General features: G+C 43.9%; 1 protein-coding gene across 3 annotated transcripts in view; it reads left to right on the forward strand.

Annotated features, from left to right (window-relative positions):
- The first annotated feature begins 238 nt into the window (after positions 1 to 238).
- The window catches only part of LOC132385373 (serine/threonine-protein phosphatase 2A 65 kDa regulatory subunit A alpha isoform-like), a 150,829-nt gene continuing 130,591 nt past the window's right edge, over positions 239 to 20,476 (forward strand). For all 3 annotated transcript variants that reach the window (XR_009509171.1, XM_059957407.1, XM_059957406.1), the window contains exons 1-5: positions 239 to 344; positions 1,253 to 1,343; positions 5,317 to 5,417; positions 7,270 to 7,502; positions 9,209 to 9,356. Coding sequence is in view for 2 of the 3 variants with exons in the window: in XM_059957407.1 (XP_059813390.1) it covers positions 261 to 344; positions 1,253 to 1,343; positions 5,317 to 5,417; positions 7,270 to 7,502; positions 9,209 to 9,356 (657 nt within the window). In the remaining variant the exon portion in view is untranslated. The remainder of the gene's footprint in view (positions 345 to 1,252; positions 1,344 to 5,316; positions 5,418 to 7,269; positions 7,503 to 9,208; positions 9,357 to 20,476) is intronic.

The raw sequence follows: 20,476 nt of genomic DNA on the forward strand, positions 1-20,476 counted from the left end.
CTAAACTGTGTCTGCCCTTTTTCATTTCACTCTTTCTCCCAGAAGTAAAGGATGATTTTGCACTCTCCGGTCAATGCTGCAGAAGGCAGCATATAGACATCTTTAACATCCTGGAGTTGGTCACTCAGCGACAGCACAATGCGCATGCGGCTCTCGCCGGACCACCGTTGGCCGGCAGTGACGGCTTCCGGCGAGGTGCGCGTGCGCGGGTTCTGCGGGCGGCCGGTACCCAGCGCGAGGTGCGCGTGCGCGGTGGGGAGATGGCGGCGACGTCTGGGGACGGGGACGATTCTCTGTACCCGATCGCGGTGCTGATCGACGAGCTGAGGAATGAGGACGTGCAGGTGGGGGAGGCAGGAGAGGGAGAGGGAAAGAAGGTCTGAGGGGAGGGAGGGACAGAGGGAAGGGAGGAGAGGGAAAGAAGGTCTGAGGGGAGGGAGAGGGAATGGAGGGACAGAGGGATGGGAGGAGAGGGAAAGAAGGTTTGAGGGGAGGGAGGAGGGAGAGAGAATGGAGGGACAGAGGGAAGGGAGGAGAGGGAAAGGTCTGAGGGGAGGGAGGAGGGAGAGGGAATGGAGGGACAGAGGGATGGGAGGAGAGGGAAAGAAGGTTTGAGGGGAGGGAGGAGGGAGAGGGAATGGAGGGACAGAGGGATGGGAGGAGAGGGAAAGAAGGTTTGAGGGGAGGGAGGAGGGAGAGAGAATGGAGGGACAGAGGGAAGGGAGAGAAAGTGAAGGAAGATCTGAGGTGGAAAGTGAGGTGGAGGGTCTAAGGGTTGAGGGAGGAGGAGTGTCTGATGTAGTGTGGAGATGCCCGAGGTGAGGGTAGGAGGTGTGGAGGGAGAAGGGGGTGGGGAGCCTGGTGTGAGGGTCCAAGGGGGGAGGAGGAAGGAGGTCTAAGAGGGATCCTGAGGTGAGGGTCGAGATTGCCCATCCTGATTGGGTTAGCTGCAGGGACCAACTCACTAGGAACAGTCTGGTCTGACCTGGTGCTGGACTGTGGCATCAGGCTGATTTCCAGCTTGCTCAGACACGGTGAGCCAAATAACCCTTAAAACCATGTTCAGTTGAAGTCCTTCATTCTCTAGGACCAGCTGCATGGGCCAAGAGATAATTCCTGTTATCTTCACTGTGTCGCCTTCCCTTGATACCAAATCCAGTTTAACATAACACTGGATTTGTTCACATTTGGAATCAGGCAGATCCATTGCAGCAAACGTTCAGTTCCATCACGCTACTCTCCTCTCTTCCAGCTCCGTCTCAATAGCATCAAAAAGCTGTCCACCATTGCGCTGGCTCTAGGTGTGGAGAGAACGCGAAATGAACTGCTGCCATTTTTAACAGGTGAGAGTGAAGGCAGACAGGGAGTTTGGCCTGAGGCGTCCTTTAGCCCAGCAGTTTCCCACCATTGGTACATTAGGCCACAGGGAAACAGAGGCAGAATATAATGAGCAGCAGCTCATATTCAGGTTAGTTTATAAATCACATGAACATGGAAACCCACAGTGAAATGTGTCATTTGCATCAAGTGGCAAACAAGGATGTGCTGGAGGACAGCCTGCAGGTGTCACCACACATTCTGGCACCAAAATAGCATACCACACTGTTCAGCAAAACAGCACAAGCAACAATGGGGGGGGGGGGTAACCAGCCCTTGTCCATGGGGCCCGTTGACTCGGCATTTGTCCACGGGAATTACTGGCAAAACACTTTGACCTAGATTCCAGCTCCAGTCCCTGATTTGGTTCAACTCCACTCATCACTCTTCTTAAACTCTACCCAGTTCTCTAACATCCTTCACTGCTCCCAAAACCATCTCTACAAACGGATACAGAACCATAGAACATTACATTACAGCACAGAAATAGGCCTTTTGGCCCTTCTTGGCTGTGCTGAACCATTTTTCTGTCTAGTCCCACTGACCTGCACCTAGGCCAAATCCCTCCAAACCCCTCTCATCTTCTCACCTGTCCAAGTTTTTCTTAAATGTCAAAAGTTCACCACTTCATCTGGCAGCTCATTCCACACTCCCACCACTCTCCATGTGAAGAAACCCCCCCCCCATGTTCCCTTTAAACTTTTCCCCCTTCGCCCTTAACCCATGACCTCTGTTTTTTTTTTCCTCCCCTAGCCTCAGTGGAAAAAGCCTGCTTGCATTCACTCATCATAATTTTATATACCTCAATCAAATCACCCCTCATTCTCCTGCGCTCCAGGGAATAAAGTCCTAAGCTATTCAACCTTTCTCTGTAACTCAGTTTCTCAAGTCACTGCAACATCCTTGTAAACCTTCTCTGCACTCTTTCAACCTTATTAATATCCTTCCTGTAAATAGGTGACCAAAACTGCACACAATACTCCAAATTCAGTCTCACCAATGTCTTTTACAACCTCACCATAACATTCCAACTCTTATACTCAATATTTTGATTTATAAAGGCCCGAGACTGGAACTGTGCACAGTGCTCCCGGTGTGGGTCTGACCCAGGGACACGGAGACTGGAACTGTGCACGGTGCTCCCGGTGTGGGCCTGACCCAGGGACACGGAGACTGGAACTGTGCACGGTGCTCCCGGTGTGGGTCTGACCCACTGTTATGGACACTGGAACTGTGCACGGTGCTCCCGGTGTGGGTCTGACCCAGGGACATGGAGACTGGAACTGTGCACGGTGCTCCCGGTGTGGGTCTGACCCAGGGGTACAGAGACTGGAACTGTGCATGGTGCTCCCAGTGTGGGTCTGACCCACTGTTATGGACACTGGAACTGTGCACGGTGCTCCCGGTGTGGGTCTGACCCAGGGATACGGAGACTGGAACTGTGCATGGTGCTCCCAGTGTGGGTCTGATCCAGGGACACGGAGACTGGAACTGTGTACGGTGCTCCCAGTGTGGGTCTGACCCACTGTTATGGACACTGGAACTGTGCATGGTGCTCCCGGTGTGGGTCTGACCCAGGGACACGGAGACTGGAACTGTGAACGGTGCTCCCGGTGTGGGTCTGACCCAGGGACATGGAGACTGGAACTGTGCACGGTGTTCCCGGTGTGGGTCTGACCCAGGGATACAGAGACTTGAACTGTGCATGGTGCTCCCGGTGTGGGTCTGACCCAGGGACACAGAGACTGGAACTGTGCACGGTGCTCCCAGTGTGGGTCTGACCCAGGGATACGGAGACTTGAGCTGTGTACGGTGCTCCTGGTGTGGGTCTGACCCAGGGACACGGAGACTGGAACTGTGCACGGTGCTCCCGGTGTGGGTCTGACCCAGGGACACAGAGACTGGAACTGTGTACAGTGCTCCCAGTGTGGGTCTGACCCAGGGACACAGAGACTGGAACTGTGTACAGTGCTCCCAGTGTGGGTCTGACCCAGGGACACGGAGACTGGAACTGTGTACGGTGCTCCCGGTGTGGGTCTGACCCAGGGATAAGGAGACTGGAACTGTGCACGGTGCTCCCGGTGTGGGTCTGACCCAGAGACGTGGAGACTGGAACTGTGTACAGTGCTCCCAGTGTGGGTCTGACCCAGGGAAACGGAGACTGGAACTGTGCACGGTGCTCCCAGTGTGGGTCTGACCCAGGGATACGGAGACTGGAACTGTGCACGGTGCTCCCGGTGTGGGTCTGACCCAGGGATACGGAGACTGGAACTGTGCACGGTGCTCTCAGTGTGGGTCTGACCCAGGGACACGGAGACTGGAACTGTGTACGGTGCTCCCGGTGTGGGTCTGACCCAGGGATACAGAGACTGAAACTGTGTACGGTGCTCCCAGTGTGGGTCTGACCCACTGTTATGGACACTGGAACTGTGCACGGTGCTCCCGGTGTGGGTCTGACCCAGGGGTACAGAGACTGGAACTGTGCACAGTGCTCCCAGTGTGGGTCTGACCCACTGTTATGGACACTAGAACTGTGCACGGTGCTCCCAGTGTGGGTCTGATCCAGGGACACGGAGACTGGAACTGTGTACGGTGCTCCTGGTGTGGGTCTGACCCAGGGACACGGAGACTGGAACTGTGCACGGTGCTCCCGGTGTGGGTCTGACCCAGGGATACGGAGACTGGAACTGTGCACGGTGCTCTCAGTGTGGGTCTGACCCAGGGACACGGTGACTGGAACTGTGTACGGTGCTCCCGGTGTGGGTCTGACCCAGGGATACAGAGACTGAAACTGTGTACGGTGCTCCCAGTGTGGGTCTGACCCACTGTTATGGACACTGGAACTGTGCACGGTGCTCCCGGTGTGGGTCTGACCCAGGGACATGGAGACTGGAACTGTGCACGGTGCTCCCGGTGTGGGTCTGACCCAGGGGTACAGAGACTGGAACTGTGCACAGTGCTCCCAGTGTGGGTCTGACCCACTGTTATGGACACTGGAACTGTGCACGGTGCTCCCGGTGTGGGTCTGACCCAGGGATACGAAGACTGGAACTGTGCATGGTGCTCCCAGTGTGGGTCTGATCCAGGGACACGGAGACTGGAACTGTGTACGGTGCTCCTGGTGTGGGTCTGACCCAGGGACACGGAGACTGGAACTGTGCACGGTGCTCCCGGTGTGGGTCTGACCCAGGGATACGGAGACTGGAACTGTGCACGGTGCTCCCGGTGTGGGTCTGACCCAGGGATACAGAGACTGGAACTGTGCACGGTGCTCTCAGTGTGGGTCTGACCCAGGGACACGGAGACTGGAACTGTGTACGGTGCTCCCGGTGTGGGTCTGACCCAGGGATACAGAGACTGAAACTGTGTACGGTGCTCCCAGTGTGGGTCTGACCCAGGGATACAGAGACTGGAACTGTGCACGGTGCTCCCAGTGTGGGTCTGACCCAGGGATACAGAGACTGGAACTGTGCACGGTGCTCCCGGTGTGGGTCTGACACAGGGACACGGAGACTGGAACTGTGCACGGTGCTCCCGGTGTGGGTCTGACACAGGGACACGGACACTGGAACTGTGCACGGTGCTCCCGGTGTGGGTCTGACCCAGGGACACGGAGACTGGAACTGTGTACGGTGCTCCCAGTGTGGGTCTGACCCACTGTTATGGACACTGGAACTGTGCATGGTGCTTCCTGTGTGCTTTTTAAACTGTGATTTTGTACATGTTTGCTCTTATTCCCTTGAATTCCTCTGGAAACAAATGCATTCTATTTATTGTTTATTTATTTTATCTTGTTTTATAGCATTGAGTACGAGAGTTGCAAATTCATTTTTGCTGTATTGGTGCATGACAAATTGTACTATGCAATGATAATAAAGATATTTCAATTTCGATTTCATTACAAATAACAAACAAAAACTAACTTCTGTTGTGTTTCAGATACGATTTATGATGAGGATGAAGTACTGCTTGCTTTAGCTGAGCAGCTGGGATCATTCACTGCCCTGGTGGGAGGCCCAGCACATGTCCATTGCCTGCTGGTATGTGCTATTGAGCTGCATTTCCATGGGATCCACTCTCATGTACGCACTCAGCCGAGCTTCTGTAACCTCAGGCATCATTATTCAAAGTTTGTATATAACCCTGGGATTCATTTTCTTGTGGACATACTCAATAAATCTACAGAATAATAATCATTTAACTGAATCAATGAAAGACTGCCCAACTATGGCATTCAGACAGTGCAAAAGACAACAGACAGCAAATAGAATAAGCAATAATTATTAAATAAGTAATAAATATCAAGAACATGAGATGAGGAGTCCTTGAGAGTGAGTCCGTTGGTTGTGGGAATATTTCAATAATGTGGTGAATGAAGTTATCCCCTTTGATTCAAAAGCCTGATGGTTGAGGGGCAATAGCTATTCCTGAACTTAGTGACGTGAGTTCTGATGCTCCTGTACCTTCTCCCTGATGGCAGCAGTGATGAAAGCATGTCTTGGTTGTGTGTGACCTAGGTGATGGATGCTGCTTTTCTGTGACAGCATTTCATGTAGATATGCTCAATGGTTGGGAGGGTTTTACCCTTGATGGACTGGGCGAATTCCTCTACTTTTTGTAGGATTTTCTGTTTGGGGGCGTTGGTGTTGAGCAGGCTGTGATACAGACAGACAATACACTCAGCACTAGACATCTAAGAACTCTGCCCTCTGGTCCTAATTCTTCGACTATAGGAAACATCCTCTCCATATCCACTCCAGATAGAAGGATGTCTCTTTAGAACAGAGATGAGGAATTTCTTTAGCCAGAGTGTGGAATTCATTGCCATAAATTGCTGTAGAGGCCAAGCTGTTGGGTATATTTAAAGCAGAGGTTGATAAGTTGTTGATTAGTCAGGGTGTCAAAGGTTATGGGGAGAAGGAAGTATGGGGTGGGATAATAAATCAGCCATGATGGAATGGAGGAATACATTTGATGCACCAAATGGCCTAATTCTGCTCCTATGTCTTGTGGCTTCTGGTCTTACGCCAGACGTAATTAAGAGGCTCTTAGATAAACACACAACAATAGCAGGATATCAACCATGTACAGATTGGATGTTACATTAGCTATGCTTAGATCAGTTCAATACAAACATGAAGGTCTGAAACACCTGTTCCAGTGCTGTGCTTTTTTCAATTCTGTGACTGACATGAGAGAGTTCCCAGTTCAGAGGGGTGTGAATCTTTGGAATGCTTATGCCCTGAATGGCTAAGGTGAGAAACTTGAGATGAGGATCATCAGATTTATAGATCCTGAGGGATCAGAGGAGAAAAGAAGTGGACAAAGATCAGCTTCGTCATAATCACAGAAGATTCTGCAGATGCTGGACATCTTGAACAGCACACACAATGCTGGAGAAACTCAAAGTCAGGCAGCATTAATGGAGGGGGATAAACGGTCGATGTTATGTGCCGAGACTCTTCATCAGGACTGCCAACTGTCATCAGAGATGAGGAAGAATTTGTTTAACCAGAGGATGATGAATCTGTGGACAGACATCTTTCTCCCTCTCTTCACCCTCCTCCCCATCAGCCCCTGCTGGAGAGCCTGGCCGCAGTGGAGGATATGGTAGTGCGGAAAGAGGCTGTGGAATCACTGTGCACCATCTCCAATGAATATCACGTCATTAGGTATATTTAAAACAGAGATTAATGGATTATTGATTAGTCAGGCTTCAAAGCTCCTCTGTTTTATGGGGTGATCATAGCAACAACCTAAGTAATCTCCATACCATATTAGCTCATTAACTCATGCACCATGTTTTAACATATTATTTGCAGATGTTACGAAGTTTTAAGAAGCTTCCAATTTATGACATCTTTTTCCCTCTCTCCTCCCCCTCCCTGTCAGCCCCCGCTAGAGAGCCTGGCCACAGTGGAGGAGACGGTGGTGCGGGAAAAGGCCGTGGAATCGCTGCGCACCATCTCCAAGGAGCACTCTCCCTCGGACCTGGAGCGCCACTTTGTACCCCTTGTCAAGCGTCTCTCTAGCGGCGACTGGTTCACATCCCGCACGTCAGCCTGTGGCCTCTTCAGTGTTTGCTATCCTCGTGTCTCCAGCACTGTCAAGTCGGATCTCCGGCAGTAAGTATCGTCAGAACCCCCGGGGAGCAGAGGGTACGTGAAGCATATTTGTGACTCTGGAGTCACCAAGGCATAAGGATCCATGAGGTCAGAGTCCCACAGCATGCAGAGCAGTCACATGACTTAATGGGTCTTTGAACAAGCTCTTACCACGCTCCCATTTCCATAGGAGTATAGTACATGGGAGCAGAATTAGGTCATTTGGCCCATCAACTCGGCCATTATGGCTGATTTATTTTTCCTCTCCAGCCCATTCTGCCTTCTTCATGTAACTGTGACACTCATACTTATTAAGTACTTATCAACCTATGCTTTAAATATGGTAGGTTGTTCATTGTATCCATTAATGACAGAAGACCTGTGCAGGAGAGCTTGTAAACTGGAAAAGCTGTTCACTGGGGCAGTTACACTCTCTGGACCTCGGAGGTCTAGGTCCAGTAGCCGTCAGACCAAGTAGCCTTGGTTGCAGCAGATGACTCACTTTTTTAGTGCCTTGTCGTGCCCTTCGCACTCCGCAAAGTGTTGCAGAGCCACCTTCTTGGCCATTGGATCTCATTGGCCCAGTCTGTCGGTGAGTGAGCTCCCCAGAATGGATGAGACAAGCCCCTTCACAGAGATGCTATTGGAAACCCCATACATCCCGCTTGAAATATACAGTACCCAATGCTTTAAAAGCAATGGACTAAGTGTAAAAGATTCACTGGTTACAAGGTGCTGATACTATCAAGGAGTTTAATCAGACTCTCCTCTTTTTCCAGGAAGGAAAAGGTTGAGTGAGTGAATAGTTAGAAATCTCTGAAATGAGGAAATAGTTTGTTGGAGAAAATAATTCCATTTGTGGGTGGTATAAGAGCTTGGGTCTAATGATAGGAGAGAGTCTTTGGTAAATCCAATCAGGGTTTCATGAGAAACTTTTTTTATACCCAGGAAGCAGAAAGACTGTGGAATTAGCTCCCACAGCAAGTAATCAAGTGAGGAGAGGTGTCAGGGAACCTGTAGCAGAGAGTGTAATCAGAAGTGTTGTTGGGAGGCTGGTGTGGGGTAGGAACTTTGGCATGGACGAGGAGCTCAGTGACTTTTCACTTGCAACAAATGACTCTCATTAGGTATACTTGAAGCAGAGGTTGAAAGGTGCTTGATTAGTAAGGGTGTCAGTGGTTATGGGGAGAAGACAGGAGAATGGGGTTGATAGGGATAATAAATCAGCCATGAGCTGAAAAGATATAATACATCACATACTGTTCTGTGTTCCCTCTCAATCTTGCACTAATGTTATTTTTTTTAATTTGGAGATGCATCTTGGTTACATGCTCTTCCAGCTCAGTGTGCCTGTGCTCCCCGATTACACCCACATGACCAATTAACCTACTGATCCATACATGTTTGGAATGTGGATGGACCCACAGCACCCAGAGGAGGGCCATGCAGTCACAAGGAAAATGTACAAACTCTTTACAGACAGCAACAGAATCAGCAGACTTGATGGGCCAAATGGCCTAATTCTGGTCCTAATCCAATGGTCTTACAGCTTGTTACTGTGCTATTAACAATTTAATTCAGGTTAACTGTTTGTTAGTTCTGCATTTACAAAGTTTTATTTCCTCGTTTACCCCACCCCCCTCCCGGTTTTACATTTCTGTTCTGAAACATCTGTTGGTGGCCTACCCCTGTCCTGCTTCCCTTCCCCTTCACTCCTCCACCCACAGGTACTTCAAGCAGCTCTGCACAGATGATACCCCCATGGTGAGGCGAGCAGCCGCTTCCAAACTAGGTGAGCTTGCAAAAGTTCTTGAGCCGGAGAACATCAAGTCTGAGATCCTGCCCATGTTCACCAACCTGGCCACAGACGAACAGGTACAGTAGCATATCATTGCTTAATCTTCCAGCATGTCTGTGTCCGAGACTTGCAATGTTAGCACTACAGCCACCTGTAGAACCAGGCTAGGTGAAGGACAGCAAGAGGCTACAGGAAATCGTAGGATTCAGTGTAATGCTGAAGCAGTTTCACAGGTTTGGTATATGAGACAGAAAACACTAACTGTGGATAAGTATATAATCATTTACTTACAAACAGTAAAATTTTGACCAAACATTAAGTTTTCCCAAGTTACGCAAACTACAACTAAATATTCAGCAATCAGATACTTAGTTAAAAGTGTGTGCAGAACATACCTTCTAAATGGTTTTATGCAGCATGCCTTAGGCAAACGGGAGAGTGAGCTAGCCTCCTGCATGTGCTATTTTATACCCCTCAAGGCACCCAGAAATAGAAATAGGCATTGTGGCACAAAAACCAACTAATGGGAAAAGAGCATCACAACTTTAAATGAACCAATCACTATCAACACGATGGAAGCAGCTTTTGACGGAAATAAAACACTCCCCCACAGGACACTCCACCCTTGAAAGTCTTTCTTTTCAAATCTTATTATTATTATTCAAAAATAGCACAAGTACATCGAGGTGACAACACTTACAAAGCCTCAAAAAAGAGAAATTATCTTAAGGATTGAAAATTTTTGTGAATAAAAGAAACCCTACTAAGCAAGAAGACAGACAGACATACTTTATTGATCCCAAGGGAAACTGGGTTTTGTTACAGCTGCACCAACCAAGAATAGTGTAGAAATATAGCAATATAAAACCATAAATAATTAAATAATAATAAGTTCATCATGCCAAGTGGAAATAAGTCCAGGACCAGCCTATTGGCTCAGGGTGTCTGACACTCTGAGGGAGAAGTTGTAAAGTTTGATGGTCACAGGCAGGAATGACTTCCTGTGACGCTCAGTGTTACATCTCGGTGGAATGAGTCTCTGGCTGAATGTACTCCTGTGCCTAACCAGTACATTATGGAGTGGATGGGAGTCATTGTCCAAGATGGCATGCAACTTGGACAGCATCCTCTTTTCAGACACCACCATCAGAGAGTCCAGTTCCACCCCCACAACAGCACTGGCCTTACGAATGAGTTTGTTGATTCTGTTGGTGTCATTTTTCATTTTTCAATTTTTTTTATTGTTGTCCAAATAAAGAATATACAAATTGGAAGAGGAGTTTAACAAATAGATAATATAAAAGACTTATAAACAGCAATAGTAAAAATAATAAGTATATAATATCAAAATCAAATAAGTAAATATTATGCTGTTATATATACAATGGTCAAAAAAAACTACAACTCCTCATAACAATCATAAAAAAAAGATCGGAAATTTTATTGATAAGGAAAAATACCCACTAACTAAACTGAAACAAAAAACAAAAAAAAGAGAAAAAAAGGAAAGAAAAAGAAAGATTGGGCAGTCCAATTGAGGATAAAATTAGAAAAGAAAGAGAGAGAGAGAAAAAACACATCCTTCCAGTCATCTCTGAACCTTCATGGATAAGGATTTTCCCCAAAGAGAATAAAGAAAAATAAATAAATAAAAATAAATTAAATCATGTGAAAATACTGAATAAAAGGTCACCAGACTTGTTCAAAATTAAAGGATGTATCAAATGTCTGGCTTTTAATTTTCTCCAAGCTTAGACATGACATGATGGAGGAGAGCCAATAGAAAACAGTAGGCGAGTTTGATTCTTTCCAATGTAGCAAAATAGCTCCCCTAGCTAGTAAAGTTGAAAAAACTATTACATGTTGGGTGGAAGCAGACACTTTGCTTGCTTCCTCTGGAATAATCCCAAAAATTGCTGTAAGTGGATTAGGTTGAACATCCATATCTATAACTTCAGATAATATTCCAAACACATCCCTCCAAAAATTATTTAAACTTACACATGACCAAAACGTATGAGTTAGAGTAGCCATTTCTGCGTTACATCTTTCACAAATAGGGCTTATATTCGGAAAAATATGTGCCAATTTATCTTTGGACCTATGGGCCCTCTGTACTATCTTAAACTGAATTAAGATATGGCGCAGATAGATGAATTATTGACTAAATAATAAATTTTACTCCATTGATTATCTGAAAGTGAATGTTGAAGTTCCACTTCGCAGGTACGTTGAACCCTATCATTAGGCGATATGCGAGCATTCATTAACTGTTTATAAATGATAGCTATTAATCGTTTTTGAAGAGCAGATCAAGGGGTAATTCGGTAAAAAATCACGTAAGAAATTCCTAACCTGTAAATACCTGAAAAAATGTGTATTAGTGATATCATATTTATCCATTAACTGTGAAAAAGACATTAAACAGTCTTGTAAAAACAAGTCTAAAAAAGTTTTTATTCCTTTAATTTCCAGTGTTAAAAAAAGCCTTATCCAAAGTTGATGGTTTAAAAAAGAAATTAGAATAAATATTACTAGAAAGTAAAAAATCATTTAATTCAAAAAATCTACGAAATTGAAACCAAATTTTTAAAGTATGTTTAACAATAGGGTTAAGAGCTTGTCTACCTATTCTGGAGAGCGAAAATGGAAGAGAAGCTCCTAATAAAAAAGCTAACGAAAACCCCTTTACTGAATTTTCCTCTTGGTCATCTATATCATAAATCCAAAAAGTAATATAATAAATATTAATTGCCCAATAATAAAATCTAAAGTTTGGTAAAGCCAGTCCTCCATCTTTTTTGGATTTTTGCAATAAAAATTTATTCACTCTAGAACTTTTATTATTCCAAACATAAGGTAAAATCAAAGAAGCTATTTTATCAAAAAATGTTTTTGGGACAAAAGAGGGAACTGCTTGACACATATATAAAAATTTCAGTAGAATAACCATTTTTATAGCATTTATTCAACCTATCAATGACATCGACATAGGTGACCATTTAGAAAGCGCCTGTTGAGTATATTCAACTAAAGGGAAGAAATTATATAGGTCTTTAACATTTTTTGTAATTTTGATACCAAGGTAAATAAAATGTTTTTTGGCAATATTAAAAGGTATTTGATCATAATAATCAGAATAATTATTAATAGGAAATAATTCACTTTAATGTAAATTAAGTTTATATCCAGAAAAAGTACCAAATTCCATAAATATAGATAACATAGAAGGAATAGATTTCTTAGGATTTGAAATGTAAACTAATAAATCGTCCGCGTATAACGAAACCTTATGTAATTTATCCCCTCTCCTAATACCCTGCATAGAATTAGAATCCCTAAGAGCAGTAGCAAGTGGTTCTAAAGCCAAATTAAATAATAAAGGACTAAGGGGACAACCCTGATGGGTACCTCTATATAATCTAAAGTAAGGAGACTTTTGATTATTAGTTAAAACTGCAGCTACCGGGGCATGATGAATCAATTTAATCCAGGAAATAAATCTTGGACCAAAATTGAACCATTTCAAAACCTGAAATAGATAAGGCCACTCCACCCTATCAAAGGCTTTCTCTGCATCCAAAGATACAATACATTCCGATTCTTTGTCTGAAGGGGAATAAATGATATTTAACAATCTTCAAATATTAAAATGTGAGTACCTATTTTTAATAAATCCTGTTTGATCGTTTGAGATAACATTAGGCAAGATAGTCTCAAGCCTATTTGCTAGAATTTTAGAGAGAATTTTAATATCTATAGGATACACATTCCAATGGGTCTTTTCCTTTTTTTGGAATCAATGAAATTAGTGCTTCATAAAAAGTTTTAGGAAGGTTCCCAGAGGATGTAGAATTGGTGAAGATGTGGTATAAGCATTTCATGAAAGGTCTTATAAAATTCTACCGTATAACCATCAGGTCCCGGAGCGTTACCTAATTGCATAGAGGATATAACCTTGGCTATTTCCTCTTGTTTAATAGGTGCATCTAACATATCGGCATCTTGAATCGAAATTTGGGGTATGTTTAACCTTTGCAAAAATTTATTCATAGTCATAGTACTATTAGAGAATTCAGATTAATAAAGATTAGAATAAAAGTCCATAAATATCTTATTAATTTCATAAGGATCTAAAGTTTCTGTTCTATCTGGTCAGCAAATTTTTAAAATCTGTCTTCTGACCATCTCAGCCTTTAACTGACCCGCTAAAAGTTTAGCAGATTTTTCCCCATGTATATAAAATAAACTTTTAGATTTAAAAATTTGCTGTTCAATGGGAAAGGTCAGAAGTAAATCATATTGTGATTGAAGTTCGACCCTTTCTTTATATAGGTCTTTAGTAAGTTTAACTGAATATGCTTTATCTGTTTAATTTTATTAGTAATCTCTTACAATTCCGCTTGAGTTTTCTTTCTCAAGGCTGCTGAATATGAGATTATCTGTCCCCTAAGAAAAGATTTCAAGGTGTCCCATGTAACCAGATTTGACATTCCTTTAGTTGTGTTAAATTCAAAAAATATAGAAATTTGCTCCTTAATAAAATTAACAAAAGCTGGATCCTGTAACAATACGGGGTTCAATCTCCACTGTGAGATTTTCAAAAATCTATCCGAAAGCTTAAGGGTTAACTTTAAAGGCGCGTGATCTGAGAGCGCAATGATGTCATACGCACATTCAACAACGGAGTTTAACAGATGTGTATCTTTAAAAAAAGTAATCAATTGGAGAATATTTATGATGGACGTGTGAGAAAAAAGAGAAATCTTTATCATTGGGGTGTTTATACAAATATCGACAAGGCCATATTCTAATAAAAAAAGAGTTAATACAAGCTGGCGCTTTATTTGGAAGTGACGGATTGGTTGATGACCTGTCAATCGCCGGATTTAAACAACAATTAAAGTCACCACCCATGATCAGCTTATATTCATTGAGATTCGGTAACTCTGAAAAAAGTTTCTTAAAAAAATCAGAATTATCTACATTAGGTGCGTATACACACACCAGAGCTACCTTTTGCTCGCATAATAAACCTGTATCAATTAAATATCTTACGATCAAATCAGTAATAGTATTAAGGTGTACAAAAGGGATTTTGGGACTAAAAAATATAGAAACACCTCTAGTTTTACTATCCAACAGTAAGTGAAATAAAGGCCCTTTCCAAAAGTGGAAAAACCTGTCCTCATCCTGTTTTCGTATATGATTTTCTTACGCAAAAATAATATCAGCATTAAGTGTTTTTAATTTCTTAAAAATCTTTTTACGCTTAATGGGATGATTGACACCGTTCCAATTCCAAGATATTATATTGATTTTATTAACATCCATGTTTAAAATTGAGTTTAATATTATATAAAAGAAATGTTACGCAAGTACAGATTAAACCAAAAGGCGCGGGTACAACCAGAAGGAGTGACGCGTTTACGAAAGAGAAATCCATCAAAAGAACTGCCCAATCAAGAAAAGAACCTACTCCCCCTCCCCCCACCCAATAGATAGAAATGAAGGAACCGATAGGCTGGTCCCATGCTAACTAATAACCTTTGACCCTGTTCTCCAACTTGCAGCTCCGTATAATAAAAAAAGCAAAAATCCCATGGAAAATAGCCATAATAAAAGACACAAACAGAATTCAACTACTATAATGTTGTGTCTAACATTAATAAAAACATAATCAACAACGGCCATCTTAGAATCAGCTGAAGTAGCTTAAACATATATTCAAAAGAAGGAATAAATCCGGGCAAATAATGTTATAAACAATATTCTTTCTCTCGAAAAAGGAAAATAAATGAGTGTGTGTGTGTATAGATATATATATATAAAACAGACCAAAAACTATAAGTGTTGAAGCAAATAAAAGAAATAAGAAGATTAATACACAACAGGTCCTACACGGACCACTAAAGTACAAAGTACTAAATGTTCCCTACAAGACAGTTATATATGTACTAATTATTAATAAGATAAAAAAATTAAATCGACCATGTCCCATACCAGAGAATGAAAAGGTATAACATGTACTTAAAAGCTCCATAAACAACTCATACAGTAGATACTTCAAAATTGCCTATTGAGTAATCAGAGTAACTTTAATATTTTATTCAGTAGGCTTAACTTTAAAGTTTTTGATATACTCCCATCCGTCCTGAGGAGAGTACATTCTCAATGATTGAGATTTTTCAGGAAAAATTATCTGCTTTGCTGGAAAGCAAAGGGAGTGATTTAAATTTAATTTATACATTTCACTCATAACCTCGATATTTCTTCCTTTCGGCAAAGATTTCGGGTGGATAATCTTCGACTATACGAATTTGTGTTGAATTGAAGAATAATTTCCGTTTCTTTCTGGCTTCTCGAATAATAGCTTCTTTAGTCGTATAATAATGCAAAGAAAGAACAACTGCTTGAGGACGTAATTCGGCTGAACGCCGAAAAAATGGAATTCTGTGAGCTCTGTCAATTAAGGGGCTAGTTTCGAGGGTCTCATTGAAAAGTGAGTACTGCATATCTGAAAAGAATTTTAACAGATTGCTAGCTTCAGTATTTTGAGGCAGTCCCAGAAAATGCAGATTCCTCCAAAGCCCTCTACTATCTAAATCAACCATTCTTTTCTTCGTTTTAGATAGTTCTGAGGTAATTTCACTGATTTTCTTTTCCATTGAAGATATCTTCATTCCTTGATCTTTAATAGTTTGCTTGAATCGATCATGCTCACCCTCGATTCGGGTTGTAGTCTGCTGAAGTGTTTGAACTTGAGAGTCCAAGTTTTCCAGAGAGTCTTGAATCGTAGAAATAGCTTTCTCAAGCTTCGCGTTTGAACCGGCCAGCTTATTAATTTTAATATTAAGCAATCCAAATTCCGATTTCATGTCTTGTATTGAAGAAAATATTCCCGTTAGTGTAACAGGTTCCTCTGTTTTCTTGGTTTGTTCCGTTTGCTCCATTTCAGGGAGAGTCTTGCCGCTATGCAATTCAATACCAGAACGACTTTTTCCGGCCATTGTAATTAAGTCGTAATTCCTTCAGTAGAAGTAGTAAATCATCAAAACTAAAGGGGATCTGTTAATGGGATATAAGATATATTAAAAGAGAGTGAGCCGCTAGGAATGCGACCTATTCCATGTGCTACAAGGTGGAGAATCCCTCTGTTGGTGTCTGCTACGCTCAGCCTGCTGCCCCAGCACACAACAGCAAACATGACAGCACAGACCACCACAGACTTGTAGAACGTCCTCAGCATCGTCCGGCAGATGTTAAAGGACCTCAGTCTCCTCAGGGAATAGAGATGGCTCTGACCCTTCTTGTAGACAGCCTTAGTGTTCTTTGACCAGTCCAGTTTATTGTCCATTTGTATCCCCAGGTATTTGTAATCCTCCAGCATGTCCACACTGACCCTTGGATGGAAACGGGTCACCGGTGCCTTAGTCCTCCTCAGGTCCACCACCAGCTCCTTAGTCTTTTTCACATTAAGCTGCAGATGATTCTGCTCGCACCATGTGACAAAGTTGCCCACTGTAGCCCTGTACTCAGCCTCATCTCCCTTGCTGATGCATCCAACTATGGCAGAGTCATCAGAAAACTTCTGAAGATGGCAAGACTGTGCAGTAGTTGAAGTCTGAGGTGTAGATGGTGAAGAGAAAGGGAGACAGGACAGTCCCCTGTGGAGACCCAGTGCTGCTGACCACTCTGTCTGACACACAGTGTTGCAAGTGCATGTACTGTGGTCTGCCAGTCAGGTAATCAATAATCCATGACACCAGCATCGACCTGCATCACTGTCAGCTTCTCACCCAGCAGAGCAGGGCAGATGGTGTTGAACGCACTGGAGAAGTCAAAAAACATGACCTCACAGTGCTCATCGGCTTGTCCAGGTGGGCGTAGACACGGTTCAGCAGGTAGACGATGGTATCCTCAACTCCTAGTCGGGGCTGATAGGCGAACTGGAGGGGGTCTAAGTGTGGCCTAACCATAGGCCAGAGCTGCTCTAGAACAAGTCTCCCCAGGGTCTTCATGATGTGGGAGGTCAATGCCACCGTTCTGTAGTCATTGGAGCCACTGGGGCACGGCGTCTTCGGTACAGGAATGAGGCAGGACGTCTTCCACAGCACAGGAACCCTCTGGAGACATGCTCAGGTTGAAGACATGGTAAAGTACTCCACATTGCTGGGGGGCACAGGCTTTGAGCACCCTGGGGCTGACACCATCCAGGCCTGCAGCCTTGCTTGGGTGGAGATGTTTCAGCTGTCTTCTCACCTGTTCAGCTGTGAAGCCCACTGTGGTGGTTTTAGGTGTGGGAGGGGTGTAGTCACGAGAGCAGGGTGGGGGGCTGTGAGGAGGGGTAAGAGGGGAGAGTGGAGTATGTGTTGGTTGGGGGCCGACAACAGATGAATCATGTGGGGGATGGCCACAGTGTCAAATCTGTTGAAGAACAGGTTAAGTTGGTTGGCCCTGTCCACACTGCCTTCAGCTCCTCTGTTGCTAGTTTGCCGGAACCCGGTGATGGTCCTCATCCCACTCCAGACCTCTCTCATGTTGTTCTGCTGGAGTTTCCACTCAAGCTTCCTCCTAGCCTCCCTGATCTTGGTTTTCAGGTCCCTCTGTATTGTCCTCAGGTCATCCCTATTTCCATCTCTAAACGCCCTCTTTTTAGCGTTCAGGATGTCCTTAATGTCCTTTGTTACCCATGGCTTGTTATTTGAATAACAAAAGATAGTTCATGCCGGAACATTGCAGTCCACACAGAAGTTGATGTAACCAGTGATGCACTCTGTGAGCCCATCAATGTCCTCTCCATGTGGCTCACAGAGGGCCTGCCAGTCTGTGGCCTCAAAACAATCCTGGAGTGCCTCATAAGCCGCCCCCGACCATTTTCTCACTGACCTCGAGGTTGCAGGTTTACTCTTCACCAGAGCAGGGTTTGAAAAGCACCAGGTTGTGATCTGACCTTCCCAGTGGGGGGAAGGGGGAGGAGCTGTAAGCATCTTTAACGTTAGCATACATCAAGTCCAGGGTCCTCTCCCCTCTCATACTGCGTGAAGTTGGGCAGCCACGGTAACATGGTTGAAGTCACCCGAGATGGTACTGAGGGCACTCAGGTCATGGGTTTGTAGTCTGGCTATGACGGTGTGAATGAAGTTACACGCCGACGTCGGGTTGGCAGAGGGAGGGATGTACACAGCAACCACAATTGCATGTGAGATTTCCCTTGGCAAATAATATGGCAGTTTTTTTCAGCTATCACAGGGGACAAGATAAAGTTGTCCATTCAGTCCTTTGTTATTTAACTTAATATTAGAACCCCTTGCTATTGCTCTTCGTGAAGCCAAAAATATTCATGGGATTTTTGTGAATGAGACCATGCACAAGATCTCTCTTTACACTGATGATTTATTGGTTTACATATCTAAACCTGAAGAATCTATTCCTGCTTTGCTAAAATTATTTGACAAATTTGGAGACTTTTCAGGATACAAAATAAATTTTAGTAAAAGTGAATTACTTCCTTTAAATGAATCTTTCTCTATATATGATAATATTCCTTTTAAAGTTAGATTCTTTTAGATATTTAGGTGTTATAATTACTAAAAAATATAAAGCCAATTTTCCTCCTTTAGTGGACTCTATGAAGTATTCATTTAGTAGATGGAGCCCACTTACATTTTCACTTGTTGGTCGTATTCATGTAGTTAAAATGATGATTTTACCAAAATTTTTATATTTATTTCAGAATATTCCTGTTTTTTTGACTAAGAAGTTTTTTGATCGGATTGATTCTATTATTCTATCTTTTATTTGGGATAATAAAAGACCAAGAATTGGTAAATGTCATTTGCAAAAGTTGAAAAAGGACTGAGGTCTCGCTTTGCCTAATCCACTTACAGTTATTAGTGACAACAGTAGCAATAGGAGCTTTATATATCATTTTAATCCAATTATTAAAATTAATACCAAAACCAATTTTTCTAAAACATTAAATATAATATTTCCTTTTGACTCGATCAAATGCTTTTTCAGCATCCAAAGATATAACGTATTGTGGAGCTTAAGAAGGTGAATATGTAATGTTAAATAATCTCCGAACATTTGAAAAAGAATAACGACCCTTTATAAAGCCTGTTTGATCTTTAAAAATGATTTCACCCAAAATACTCTCCAACCGATTGGCCATTATCTTTGAGAGAATCTTAGCATCAACATTCAATAATAACCATATAACCATATAACAATCACAGCACGGAAACAGGCCATCTCGGCCCTCCTAGTCCGTGCCGAACTCTTAATCTCACCTAGTCCCACCTACCCGCACTCAGCCCATAACCCTCCTCTTTGGCTAAGTGGGCTTCGGTAAGCTTGTGTGATTGCTCGCTGAGGGGAAGAAGGTAAGGTCGCTAGGTGCTTTTTAGACTTATTCTATTAATCCAGTTCAGGTATGGGGGAGACAGTCAGAGCAGTGGTGTGCTCCGTATGCAGTATGTATGAGGTCAGGGTCAACACAGTTGTCCCTGATGACCACACCTGCAAAAGGTGCGTCCAGTTGCAGCTCCTATCAGACCGAGTTAGGGAGTTGGAGCAGGAGCTGGATGAACTACGGATCATTCGGGAGGTGGAGGCAGAGATAGATAGGAGTTATCAGGAGGTAGTCACACCAAAAAACCAAGAAGTAGGCAGATGGGTGACGGTCCAGAGAGGCAGGGGGAGCAGGCAGAGAGAGCAGAGCACCCCTGCGGCCATTCCCATTAACAATATGTATACCGTACTGGATACTGTTGATGGGGATGACCTACCAGGAATGAGTTGTAGTGGTCCTGCCTCTGGCACAGAGGTTGAACCCTCAACTAGAAAGGGGAGGAGGGAAGAGAAGAGAGCGATAGTTTTAGGGGACTCTATAGTTAGGGGGGCAGATAGGAGATTTTGTGGGGCAGATCGGGAGTCTCGGATGGTATGTTGCCTCCCTGGTGCCAGGGTCCGGGACATCTCAGATCGGGTGCAGGCTATTCTTGAGAGTGAGGGCATGAACCCAGATGTAGTGGTCCATGTAGGGACCAATGATGTAGGTAAGGTGAGTGAGGGGGTCCTGCTTAGAGAGTTCAGGGAGTTAGGAGTGAAGCTGAAAGGCAGGACCTCCAGGGTGACAATCTTGGGATTGCTACCTGTGCCACGTGCGAGTGAGGCGAAGAATAAAATGATT

Source organism: Hypanus sabinus, assembly GCF_030144855.1.
Source record: "Hypanus sabinus isolate sHypSab1 chromosome 1 unlocalized genomic scaffold, sHypSab1.hap1 SUPER_1_unloc_10, whole genome shotgun sequence".
NCBI lineage: Eukaryota > Metazoa > Chordata > Chondrichthyes > Myliobatiformes > Dasyatidae > Hypanus > Hypanus sabinus.